Below are 12,940 nucleotides of genomic sequence, written 5' to 3'. Positions count from 1 at the left end.
GGAATCGAACCTGACTGAAACTCACTTTAAAAGACAAACATCAGGGCTGGAGAGATGGCTTAGCGGTTAAGTGCTTGCCTGTGAAGCCAAAGGACCCCGGTTCGAGGCTCGGTTCCCCAGGTCCCACATTAGCCAGATGCATAAGGGGGCGCACGCATCTGGAGTTCGTTTGCAGAGGCTGGAAGCCCTGGCGTGCCCATTCCCTCTCTCTCCCTCTATCTGTCTTTCTCTTTGTGTCTGTCGCTCTCAAATAAATAAATAAATAAATAATTTTAAAAAAAAAGACAAACATCATATGTTTCCAAGTGGAAATTCCTAGAGTTATTGCCTTAAATAAATGCCTTAGAAAAAGACTCAACTTGCACCGTCTTTCTCACTGTTCTTGAAACACAGCGTTCTTTCAATATCATCATTACCCCATTTCAACTGGAAATCCTCAGACTTTACTAGATGAGCAGACCCAGGTCCACAACAGTGGCAGATACATTGCACACCATGAACTTGTCACAGGTACGGTGAATGTACGATTCAAGCAGCATCAGGGCTGGGGCTGTAGCTCAGTGACACAGAAACCAAGCTTGTCCGGTGTACACAAGGCTCTGGGTTTGAGTCTCAGCACCACAAAGGAAGGGAGCAGTAAGGGAGAAGGGAAGAGGCATTTCTACTATCAACCATAATGTATGAGCTACTGGTAGACAGTAGAAGACAATATAAAATTATGAATTCAAGCATTTCTAAATGGAGTTATAATTAGGTATAATTATTAAGCTTGAGATGCTCACAATTAAAATACCAATGTTGTCAAGTTCAGGTGGCCCTAATGCATACAAATTAGGCCAAAGACCATATAATAACATTATCTGAAATATGCTCAGTTATCAATTTCTAAATAAATCGGATTTATTTTTAACTGACACCTTAATTATCCATATTTACATCTGGAAGATAACAACTTTTCTCTCCTTTAACAATCTAAGACAAACAAAGTATCATGATTCTACATTAGCTGTGACTCCACAGTAGCTAGGGCTGAGATGCCATGTCAATTAGTTAATAAGATTTAATTTACCTTGTTTAATTTGTCCTTGTACAATATTACTGGAAGTTGAAGGGGAACCCCTTGCCTTAGAAAGATCTGGGGTACTTGGTCTAGGAGGCCTTTAAAAAGAAGAAAGAAACAGATATATTTTTTTCACATTTTCATATGTCCAGAATGTTTTAAAATATCCTGTTCTATATTTAGATGACACACAAAGAAATACACATAAACAGTTTCATACTCTTTCAGAAAGATGCTTCCTTTGGTTTCATATCTACTAACATTTTCCATTTCAAATTTTGGTAAACGATACAATTACCAAGTAGCAGATAAAAAGTTTACACCTATAGTTTATACTATCTGTTAGCTTAAAAGATGCCTATAAACGCTCTAATGAACGACAACAGACAGTAAAATTGTCCTCCCTTCCTCAACATTAGCATGCTGCGGTTTCAGCCTAACCTATTATCACTATCCAAAGGAATGCACAAAATTCCTTTTAAAAGTATTCAGCCCTAAAACACAAAGAGGGCAGTAAGTATTCAAAAAGCCATGGACCATACAAGGCCGACTGTTTTCTCTCTGACTGTTTCACCCATCACCAGCTACATGACCCCCAGCAAGGTACCTCACCTCCTAGTGTCTCCACTTTCTCACTGGTTATAAAGAAATGATAAAAGCATCTACCTTATTAGGTTAAGGACACTCAGTTTTTGTAAAATAATTACAAATGAGCTTGACAAGGTATTGTATACATGAGTATTTGTTAGGTTTAAAAAATCTTGATATGGTCAACACTAGATAAAGTAATAAAAGTCGTCTTCTAAAGTTTGGAATACGGGCTGGAGAGATGGCTTAGCGGTTAAGCGCTTGCCTGTGAAGCCTGAGGACCCCAGTTCGAGGCTCGATTCCCCAGGACCCACGTTAGCCAGATGCATAAGGGGGCACACGCGTCTGGAGTTTGTTTGCAGTGGCTGGAGGCCCTGGCGCGCCCATTCTCTCTCTCTCTCTCTGTCTATTTGCCTCTCTCTCTCTCTCTCTGTCACTCTCAAATAAATAAATAAAAATGAACAAAAAAAATTTACAAAAAATAATAATAAAGTTTGGAATATGCCAGGTGTGGTGGCACACACTTTTATTTTCAGCACTCGGAAGCATAGGTAGGTGGATTATCTTGAGTTCAGGGCCACCCTGAGACTACATAGTGAATTCCAGGTCAGCTTGGACTAGAGTGAGAACCTACCTCAAAAAATAAACAAAACTAATTAATTAATTTTTGGAATAGCATTCCTATTAAATATTACACAAATATCCAAATAGTATTCTATATTTTTAAAAACTTGTTTTTTCTTTCCTTACTAAATATTTATTACACATGTTATAAAATTCCAAATCACTAAACATGATTCACTGAATACAGATGACAATGAAACACATTTAAAACAGATTTGTAGCCAGGTGTGGTGGCACATGCCTTTAATCCCAGCAGGAGGCAGTGAGTTCAAGGCCACCCTGAGACTTCATAGTGAATTCCAGATCAGCCTGGGCTAGAGTGAGAACCTACCTCGAAAAACAAACAAAAAAAAGAAGATATATATTTTGAGCTGCTAGGGTAAATGTACAGTAAGTGTAACTTTCAGATTATATTTGTACAAGAGCTAGTATATATGACCAACTGCCGCATGCTAAATTCTTTTTAATAGCTATTAAGTATGTCTACGTGTATATAAAGCAGTATACAGTCATTACATTTTAAAGTAGGCATTCTGAAACTGTTTTACAATGTGAAGTGACACTAGAACAGTGAATGTGCAGAGCCAAAAGATAGACATCAATAAACAGTGACAAATATAGAACAGGCGCTTTTCTGAAGAATAAAATCAAACTATTATGGTCAGCACACCTGGCCGGGCCCTTCTTCATATGATCGCCAATAAACGTCGCGTTGGTCATACTCATTAAAGTATTTGCCAAGGATATGACAGACAGGAGATGTTGGGTGGTGACCGCTCGAGACACTGCGTACGTTCCCTTCCCTGCTCCCTCGGCTGCAGTCACCTTCCTTCCTCCTTCATTCCCATGGGGGGTTTTACCAGCAGCCAAATTATAACCAGGAAGCATTAGTGACATATGACCTCCTCTTGACAGGAGACCAAAGGAAACAGTGCAGTGGGGTTTCAGCATTCCCAGGCGATCGAGGCACACTTCATCTAGAACCTCATTCAAGCCCCAAGCATGGAGACAGGACATGAATAACTTGGCGGTGTCCATAGTGAGATTGTACTCCAGCAGGGTCAGGGGCTTGGACTTGCTGGCCCGGTACTCAGGATCACTCTCCTCGCCTCTCTGCCGCATCAGCTCCTCTTCGTCCTCCTCCTCATCCAGCAGATGCTCCTTGATGTTCTCCTTAATGGTGTCCTTCACCTGCTGGAAAAGAACTGCTGCCCGCTTCCCAGTCAGAAAGGAGCTGCCTTTGTCTGCACTACCGGACGCCTTCTGCAGATTCTCAGGGGAAATAAGTGCAGTATTCGGCCTAGAGGCCTCTTCTGTCAGGAGCTGAATAATCAGAGCTTCCACGTCAAAGAAGAGCACATGGATGTCCGGGTCTGTCAGGTTTGTCTTTATTGCTTGAACCATCAGGGAGTTATGAGAATATTTAGGCAAATTTCCCTGCAACAAAGATTTTTAGAATGTGGTTATAAATGTGATTAATTTTAACATTCACTAATGAACATTAACAGTGGAAATAAAATGCTTATTAAGTTATCTTTTAGGGCTCTCCATTAAAAAATTAGCACACTTCCTGCCAAGTAGCAGAATGTAAAAGAAATGAACTCACTTATTCAAAAGGACTTTATGCTAAAAAAATCATAACTTGTCAATTAATTAAGAACAAATGAGAGAAGTTTATTATTGAAGCAGGAAGAAGTGATATAATTGGTTTCAATGACTTAAGCAAACTCTTCTCTGAGAATAAGCAAATTCTCAACGTGAGAGTCACTGCTCAACGCCACTGCTGTCCTCTGCCTGAGAGTCACTGCTCAACACCACTGCTGTCCTCTGCCTGAGAGTCACTGTTCAACGCCACTGCTGTCCTCTGCCTGAGAGTCACTGCTCAACACCACTACTGTCCTTTGCCCGACAGTCACTGCTCAACACCACTACTGACCTCTACCTGAGAGTCACTGCTCAACACCACTGCTGTCCTCTGCCTGAGAGCCACTGCGCAACACCACTGCTGTCCTCTGCCTGAGAGTCACTGCTCAACACCACTACTGTCCTCTGCCTGAGAGTCACTGCTCAACGCCACCGCTGTCCTCTGCCTGAGAGTCACTGCTCAACACCACGGTTGTCCTCTGCCTGAGAGTCACTGCTCAACACCACTGCTGTCCTCTACCTGAGAGTCACTGTTCAACACCACTGCTGTCCTCTACCTGAGAGTCACTGTTCAACACCACTGCTGTCCTCTGCCTGAGAGCCACTGCGCAACACCACTGCTGTCCTCTGCCTGAGAGTCACTGCTCAACGCCACTGCTGTCCTCTACCTGAGGTCACTGCTCAACACCACTGCTGTCCTCTGCCTGAGAGTCACTGCTCAACGCCACTGCTGTCCTCTGCCTGAGAGTCACTGTTCAACACCACTACTGACCTCTACCTGAGAGTCACTGTTCAACGCCACTGCTGTCCTCTGCCTGAGAGTCACTGTTCAACACCACTGCTGTCCTCTGCCTGAGAGTCACTGCTCAACACCACTGCTGTCCTCTACCTGAGAGTCACTGCTCAACACCACTGCTGTCCTCTGCCCGAGAGTCACTGCTCAACACCACTAATGACCTCTACCTGAGAGTCACTGTTCAACACCACTGCTGTCCTCTACCTGAGAGTCACTGTTCAACACCACTGCTGTCCTCTACCTGAGAGTCACTGCTCAACACCACTGCTGTCCTCTGCCTGAGAGTCACTGTTCAACACCACTGCTGTCCTCTGCTTGAGAGTCACTGCTCAACGCCACAGCTGTCCTCTGCCTGAGATTCACTGCTCAACACCACTGCTGTCCTCTGCCTGAGAGTCACTGCTCAACGCCACAGCTGTCCTCTGCCTGAGAGTCACTGCGCAACACCACAGCTGTCCTCTGCCTGAGAGTCACTGCGCAACACCACAGCTGTCCTCTGCCTGAGAGTCACTGCTCAACGCCACTGCTGTACTCTGCCTGAGAGTCACTGCTCAACACCACTGCTGTCCTCTGCCCGAGAGTCACTGCTCAACACCACTACTGACCTCTACCTGAGAGTCACTGCTCAACACCACTGCTGTCCTCTGCCCGAGAGTCACTGCTCAACACCACTGCTGTCCTCTACCTGAGAGTCACTGCTCAACACCACTACTGACCTCTACCTGAGAGTCACTGCTCAACACCACTGCTGTCCTCTGCCTGAGAGTCACTGCTCAACACCACTGCTGTCCTCTGCCTGAGAGTCACTGCTCAACACCACTACTGACCTCTACCTGAGAGTCACTGCTCAACACCACTGCTGTCCTCTGCCCAAGAGTCACTGCTCAACACCACTACTGACCTCTACCTGAGAGTCACTGCTCAACACCACTGCTGTCCTCTACCTGAGAGTCACTGCTCAACACCACTGCTGTCCTCAGCCTGAGAGTCACTGCTCAACGCCACTGCTGTCCTCAGCCTGAGAGTCACTGCTCAACACCACTGCTGTCCTCTGCCTGAGAGTCACTGCTCAACACCACTACTGACCTCTGCCTGAGAGTCACTGCTCAACACCACTGCTGTCCTCTGCCTGAGAGTCACTGCTCAACACCACTACTGACCTCTACCTGAGAGTCACTGCTCAACACCACTGCTGTCCTCAGCCTGAGAGTCACTGCTCAACGCCACTGCTGTCCTCTACCTGAGAGCCACTGCTCAACACCACTACTGTCCTCTGCCTGAGAGTCACTGCTCAACACCACTGCTGTCCTCTGCCTGAGAGCCACTGCGCAACACCACTGCTGTCCTCTGCCTGAGAGTCACTCTCAACACCACTGCTGTCCTCTGCCCGAGAGTCACTGCTCAACACCACTACTGACCTCTACCTGAGAGTCACTGTTCAACACCACTGCTGTCCTCTGCCTGAGAGTCACTGTTCAACACCACTGCTGTCCTCTACCTGAGAGTCACTGCTCAACACCACTGCTGTCCTCTGCCCGAGAGTCACTGCTCAACACCACTGCTGTCCTCTGCCTGAGAGTCACTGCTCAACACCACTGCTGTCCTCTACCTGAGAGTCACTGCTCAACACCACTGCTGTCCTCTGCCTGAGAGTCACTGCTCAACGCCACTGCTGTCCTCTGCCTGAGAGTCACTGCTCAACACCACTGCTGTCCTCTACCTGAGAGTCACTGCCAACACCACTGCTGTCCTCTGCCTGAGAGTCACTGCTCAACGCCACTGCTGTCCTCTGCCTGAGAGTCACTGCTCAACACCACTGCTGTCCTCTGCCCGAGAGTCACTGCTCAACACCACTACTGACCTCTACCTGAGAGTCACTGCTCAACACCACTACTGACCTCTACCTGAGAGTCACTGCTCAACACCACTGCTGTCCTCTGCCTGAGAGTCACTGCTCAACGCCACTGCTGTCCTCTGCCTGAGAGTCACTGCTCAACACCACCGCTGTCCTCTGCCCGAGATTCACTGCTCAACACCACTACTGACCTCTACCTGAGAGCCACTGCTCAACGCCACTGCTGTCCTCTGCCTGAGAGTCACTGCTCAACACCACTGCTGTCCTCTGCTTGAGAGTCACTGCTCAACACCACTACTGACCTCTACCTGAGAGTCACTGCTCAACACCACTGCTGTCCTCTGCCTGAGAGCCACTGCGCAACACCACTGCTGTCCTCTGCCTGAGAGTCACTGCTCAACACCACTGCTGTCCTCTGCCTGAGAGTCACTGCTCAACGCCACAGCTGTCCTCTGCCTGAGAGTCACTGCTCAACACCACTGCTGTCCTCTGCCTGAGAGTTACTGCTCAACACCACTACTGTCCTCTGCCTGAGAGTCACTGCTCAACACCACTGCTGTCCTCTGCCTGAGAGTTACTGATCAACGCCACTACTGTCCTCTGCCTGAGAGTTACTGCTCAACAGCACTACTGTCCTCTGCCTGAGAGTCACTGCTCAACACCACTGCTGTCCTCTGCCTGAGAGTCACTGCTCAACGCCACTACTGTCCTCTGCCTGAGAGTTACTGCTCAACACCACTACTGTCCTCTGCCTGAGAGTCACTGCTCAACACCACTGCTGTCCTCTGCCTGAGAGTCACTGCTCAACGCCACTACTGTCCTCTGCCTGAGAGTTACTGCTCAACACCACTACTGTCCTCTGCCTGAGAGTCACTGCTCAACACCACTACTGTCCTCTGCCTGAGAGTTACTGATCAACGCCACTACTGTCCTCTGCCTGAGAGTCACTGCTCAACGCCACTACTGACCTCTACCTGAGAGTCACTGCTCAACACCACTGCTGTCCTCTGCCTGAGAGTCACTGCTCAACACCACTACTGTCCTCTGCCTGAGAGTTACTGCTCAACACCACTACTGACTTCTACCTGAGAGTCACTGCTCAACACCACTGCTGTCCTCTGCCTGAGAGTCACTGCTCAACACCACTGCTGTCCTCTGCCTGAGAGTCACTGCTCAACACCACTACTGACCTCTACCTGAGAGTCACTGCTCAACACCACTGCTGTCCTCTGCCCGAGAGTCACTGCTCAACACCACTACTGACCTCTACCTGAGAGTCACTGCTCAACACCACTGCTGTCCTCTGCCTGAGAGTCACTGCTCAACACCACTGCTGTCCTCTACCTGAGAGTTACTGCTCAACGCCACTGCTGTCCTCTGCCTGAGAGTCACTGCTCAACACCACTGCTGTCCTCTGCCTGAGAGTCACTGCTCAACACCACTACTGTCCTCTGCCTGAGAGTCACTGCTCAACACCACTGCTGTTCTCTGCCTGAGAGTCACTGCTCAACACCACTGCTGTCCTCTGCCTGAGAGTCACTGCGCAACTCCACTGCTGTCCTCTGCCTGAGAGTCACTGCTCAACACCACTGCTGTCCTCTACCTGAGAGTCACTGCTCAACACCACTACTGACCTCTACCTGAGAGTCACTGCTCAACACCACTGCTGTCCTCTGCCTGAGAGTCACTGCTCAACACCACTGCTGTCCTCTGCCTGAGAGTCACTGCTCAACACCACTACTGACCTCTACCTGAGAGTCACTGCTCAACACCACTGCTGTCCTCTGCCTGAGAGTCACTGCTCAACACCACTGCTGTCCTCTGCCTGAGAGTCACTGCTCAACACCACTACTGTCCTCTGCCTGAGAGTCACTGCTCAACACCACTGCTGTCCTCTGCCTGAGAGTCACTGCTCAACACCACTGCTGTCCTCTGCCTGAGAGTCACTGCTCAACACCACTGCTGTCCTCTGCCTGAGAGTCACTGCGCAACACCACTGCTGTCCTCTGCCTGAGAGTCACTGCTCAACACCACTGCTGTCCTCTACCTGAGAGTCACTGCTCAACACCACTGCTGTCCTCTGCCTGAGAGTCACTGCTCAACACCACTGCTGTCCTCTGCCTGAGAGTCACTGCTCAACACCACTGCTGTCCTCTGCCTGAGAGTCACTGCTCAACACCACTGCTGTCCTCTGCCTGAGAGTCACTGCGCAACACCACTGCTGTCCTCTGCCTGAGAGTCACTGCTCAACACCACTGCTGTCCTCTACCTGAGAGTCACTGCTCAACACCACTACTGACCTCTACCTGAGAGCCACTGCTCAACACCACTGCTGTCCTCTGCCTGAGAGTCACTGCTCAACACTACAGCTGTCCTCTGCCTGAGAGTCACTGCTCAACGCCACAGCTGTCCTCTGCCTGAGAGTCACTGCGCAACACCACAGCTGTCCTCTGCCTGAGAGTCACTGCTCAACACCACTGCTGTCCTCTGCCCGAGAGTCACTGCTCAACACCACTACTGTCCTCTGCCTGAGAGTCACTGCTCAACACCACTGCTGTCCTCTGCCTGAGAGTCAATGCTCAACACCACTGCTGTCCTCTGCCTGAGAGTCACTGCTCAACACCACTGCTGTCCTCTACCTGAGAGTCACTGCTCAACACCACTGCTGTCCTCTGCCTGAGAGTCACTGCTCAACACCACTGCTGTCCTCTGCCTGAGAGTCACTGCTCAACACCACTGCTGTCCTCTGCCTGAGAGTCACTGCTCAACACAGTGCTGTTCCTCTACCTGACAGTTACTGGTCTACACCACTGCTGGTCCTCTACCTGAAAGTCACTGGTCTATACCGCCACTGGTCCTCTACCTGAGAGTCACTGCTCAACACAGTGCTAGTCCTCTACCTGACAAAGATACTGGTCAATACGACTGCTGACTCTTTATGTTACAGTGCCATTAAATCCTCCTGATTTTCTACCAACTTCTCCTCCTTTACCAATTTCCTTCCCCTCAATAAAGAACACATCTAAGGCTTGATTTCTTCCTAAATGTAGTACCATCTTGATCATGTTCCTTCTACTCCCTCCCTCAACCCATGCCCTCCCTTCTTGCTGAGCTCCAGGAGAACACCCAAGCCTGGTCCACAGGGATCACAGTAAGGATGCAGGAGTGAATGGCTCACGAGGTCACACAGGACCACACAGTCCACAGTGATCACAGTAAGGATATAGCAACGAATGGTTCACGAGTGCACACAGGACCACACTGTCACAGTGATCACAGTAAGGAAGCAGGGGTGAATGGTTCACAAGGACACACAGGACCACACTGTCACAGTGATCACAGTAAGAACGCAGGAGTGAATGGTTCACAAGGACACACAGGACCACATGGTCCACAGTGATCACAGTAAGGAAGCAGAAGTGAATGGTTCAGAAGGGCACACAGGACCACACAGTCACAGTGATCACAGTAAGAACGCAGGAGTGAATGGTTCACAAGGGCACACAGGACCACACAGTCACAGTGATCACAGTAAGGAAGCAGAAGTGAATGGTTCACAAGGGCACACAGGACCACACAGTCACAGTGATCACAGTAAGGATGCAGAAGTGAATGGTTCACAAGGACACACAGGACCACACGGTCCACAGTGATCACAGTAAGGAAGCAGAAGTGAATGGTTCACAAGGACACACAGGACCACACTGTCACAGTGATCACAGTAAGGAAGCAGGAGTGAATGGTTCACAAGGGCACACAGGACCACACAGTCACAGTGATCACAGTAAGGAAGCAGAAGTGAATGATTCCCAAGGACACACAGGACCACATAGTCCACAGTGATCACAGTAAGGACGCAACTATGAATGGTTCATAAGAGCACACAGGACCACATGGTCCACAGTGATCACAGTAAGGACGCAGAAGTGAATAGTTCACGAGAGCACACAGGACCACACAGTCACAGTGATCACAGTAAGGACGCAGAAGTGAATAGTTCACGAGAGCACACAGGACCACACAGTCACAGTGATCACAGTAAGGAAGCAGGAGTGAATGGTTCACAAGGGCACACAGGACCACACAATCACAGTGATCACAGTAAGGATGCAGGAGTGAATGGTTTACAAGAGCACACAGTGACAGAGATCACAGTAAAAACGCAGGAATGAATGGTTCACAAGGGCACACAGGACCGCACAGTCCACAGTGATCACAGTGAGAATGCAGGAATGAATGGTTCAGAAGGGCACACAGGACCACACAGTCAACAGTGAATACAGTGAGAATGCGGGAATGTATCGTTCACGAGGGCAAGAAGGTATAAACAGTATGGTTTCCACTGTAAGTATTATAAGTATTGAGAAAAAAGAATCAGGTAGGGAAGAAGAGGAGATAAAGAAGCAGAAATCACAAAAACAAGACAGATGGAAATGGGTATTTGGTGCCCCCTGCTGTTGCATTGGTGTTACTTCAGACTAGCATCTGGGAAGAGTTCTTTAAGAGAATCCATTTATTTACATTGGAATTAGACAATGCACTAATTATCTTAAATATTTGCTTTTGGATAGGATAGTTTCTGATTAGGTATGAATGATTCTATATAGTTCATGTCTTCTCATTTCCTTTTATATGCTTTTATTAAGAAGTATAAAATAGGCCGGGCGTGGTGGCGCACGCCTTTAATCCCAGCACTTGGGAGGCAGAGGTAGGAGTCCAAGGCCACTCTGAGATGACAGAGTTAATTCCAGGTCAGCCTGGACCAGAGTGAGACCCTACCTCGAAAAACCAAAAAAAAAAAAAAAAAAAAAAAAAAGTATAAAATAGGGCTGGAGAGATGGCTTAGCAGTTAAGCGCTTGCCTGTGAAACCTAAGGACCGGGGTTCAAGGCTTGATTCCCCAGGGCCTATGTTAGCCAGATGCACAAGGGGGCGCACACATCTGGAGTTCATGTGCAGTGGCTGGAGGCCCTGGCATGCCCATGCCCATTCTTTCTCTCTCTGTCTCTAATAAATAAATAAATAAAAATAGACTTAAAAAATAACATCCAAATGTTATAAACATGGTAAGAGACTAGAAATATACATGAGATTTTCTTTTCTTCTTTTGGATATTTTATTTTTATTTATTTGAGAGAAAGAGTCAAATAGATATAGAGAATGGGCATGCCAGGGTCTCTAGCCGCTGCAAACAAACTCCAGATGCATGGTCCTGGGGAACTGAACCTTGGTCTTTTGGCTTTGCAGGCAAGTGACTTAACCACTAGGTCATCTCTCCAGACCAAGATTTTCAATCTCTAAACAAAGGGCCAAGTCACCAAAGAACCCTGACCAGGAACCATCCTCAACTACAGAGGTTTGTCTAAGAATCAGCCACCTCTCCAGCATCTGACCTTCCACCTTCTGAATAGAAACAAAGGCTTCCAAGCAGGGCGTGGTGGCGCACGCCTTTAATCCCAGCACTCGGGAGGCAGAGGTAGGAGGATCGCCATGAGTTCGAGGCTACCCTGAGACTTCATGGTGAATTCCAGGTCAGCCTGGACCAGAGTGAGACCCTACCTTGAAACACCAAAAAAAAAAAAAAAAAAAGAAGAAACAAAGGCTTCCTAGGTCAACAGCTAATGGGCAACATGAGGAGCATTTCCTTCCCTGGAAGGAGGGACGTAATAAAAAACTGAACTCAAATCTCAAATGGGGGGCCGGAAAGAAGGCTCAGTGAAGGTGCTTGCCGGCAAAGCCTAACAACCTGGGTTTGATTCCCCAGTGCCCACATAAAGCCAGATGCACAAAGTGGCGCATGCATCTGGAATCTGTTTGGAGGCTCTACCAGCCCATCTCTCTCTGTGTCTCTCTTCCATCTCTGTCCATTTGCAAATGAATAAATAATTTTTTTTAAATCTCCAATGTGTAAAAGATACAAATAAAGAGAGTTAAAACCATCCACAGGAAACTAAAACTCTCTCTCACTAACATGCCCTTTTGGGTAGGTCAAAACCTTAACATATTTGTAAGGAAGTAACACTAAGTGAGATTCGGGAAAACTGACTTGGAATAAAAAGTGCAAGACTAAAAGTGATGAAATGAAAAGGGGTAAAGAACAGCCAAGTAGACAGACCCTGTTCTAATAATCTTCTACTTACTTGGGATGATGTGGTAAGGAACCCCTGATTTCAGAAATCCTCTCACTCCAATCAATTCTAACCTACCTCTTGCCATCTTTGCCCATGGAATCCCACTGGCTCACTTACTGTTGCCACTACACACGTTCACCATCCACACCCCAACTGCACTATGGCCTCTGCCTGGGCTGCCCTCCCTCTCCTCATCCAGACATATAGCCTGTCTCTTCAGGAAAGCCCTCCTGGCAGGGTGTT

At 47.9% G+C, this 12,940-nt stretch overlaps 1 protein-coding gene across 5 annotated transcripts in view; it reads right to left on the bottom strand.

Moving 5' to 3' along the window:
* Wdr7 (WD repeat domain 7) overlaps positions 1-12,940 on the bottom strand; it is a 314,228-nt gene that overhangs the window by 224,999 nt on the left and 76,289 nt on the right. For all 5 annotated transcript variants that reach the window (XM_004654764.2, XM_045134797.1, XM_045134798.1 and 2 more), the window contains 2 exons: positions 2,943-3,709; positions 1,070-1,158 (listed from right to left, as the gene is read on the bottom strand). In XM_004654764.2, coding sequence (XP_004654821.2) covers positions 1,070-1,158; positions 2,943-3,709 — 856 coding nt within the window. The remainder of the gene's footprint in view (positions 1-1,069; positions 1,159-2,942; positions 3,710-12,940) is intronic.

Source organism: Jaculus jaculus, chromosome 15 (genome assembly GCF_020740685.1).
Source record: "Jaculus jaculus isolate mJacJac1 chromosome 15, mJacJac1.mat.Y.cur, whole genome shotgun sequence".
NCBI classification, from domain to species: Eukaryota; Metazoa; Chordata; class Mammalia; order Rodentia; family Dipodidae; genus Jaculus; species Jaculus jaculus.
Note: the sequence above shows the minus strand (reverse complement) of the source record. Positions and strands in the feature narration are given on the sequence as shown.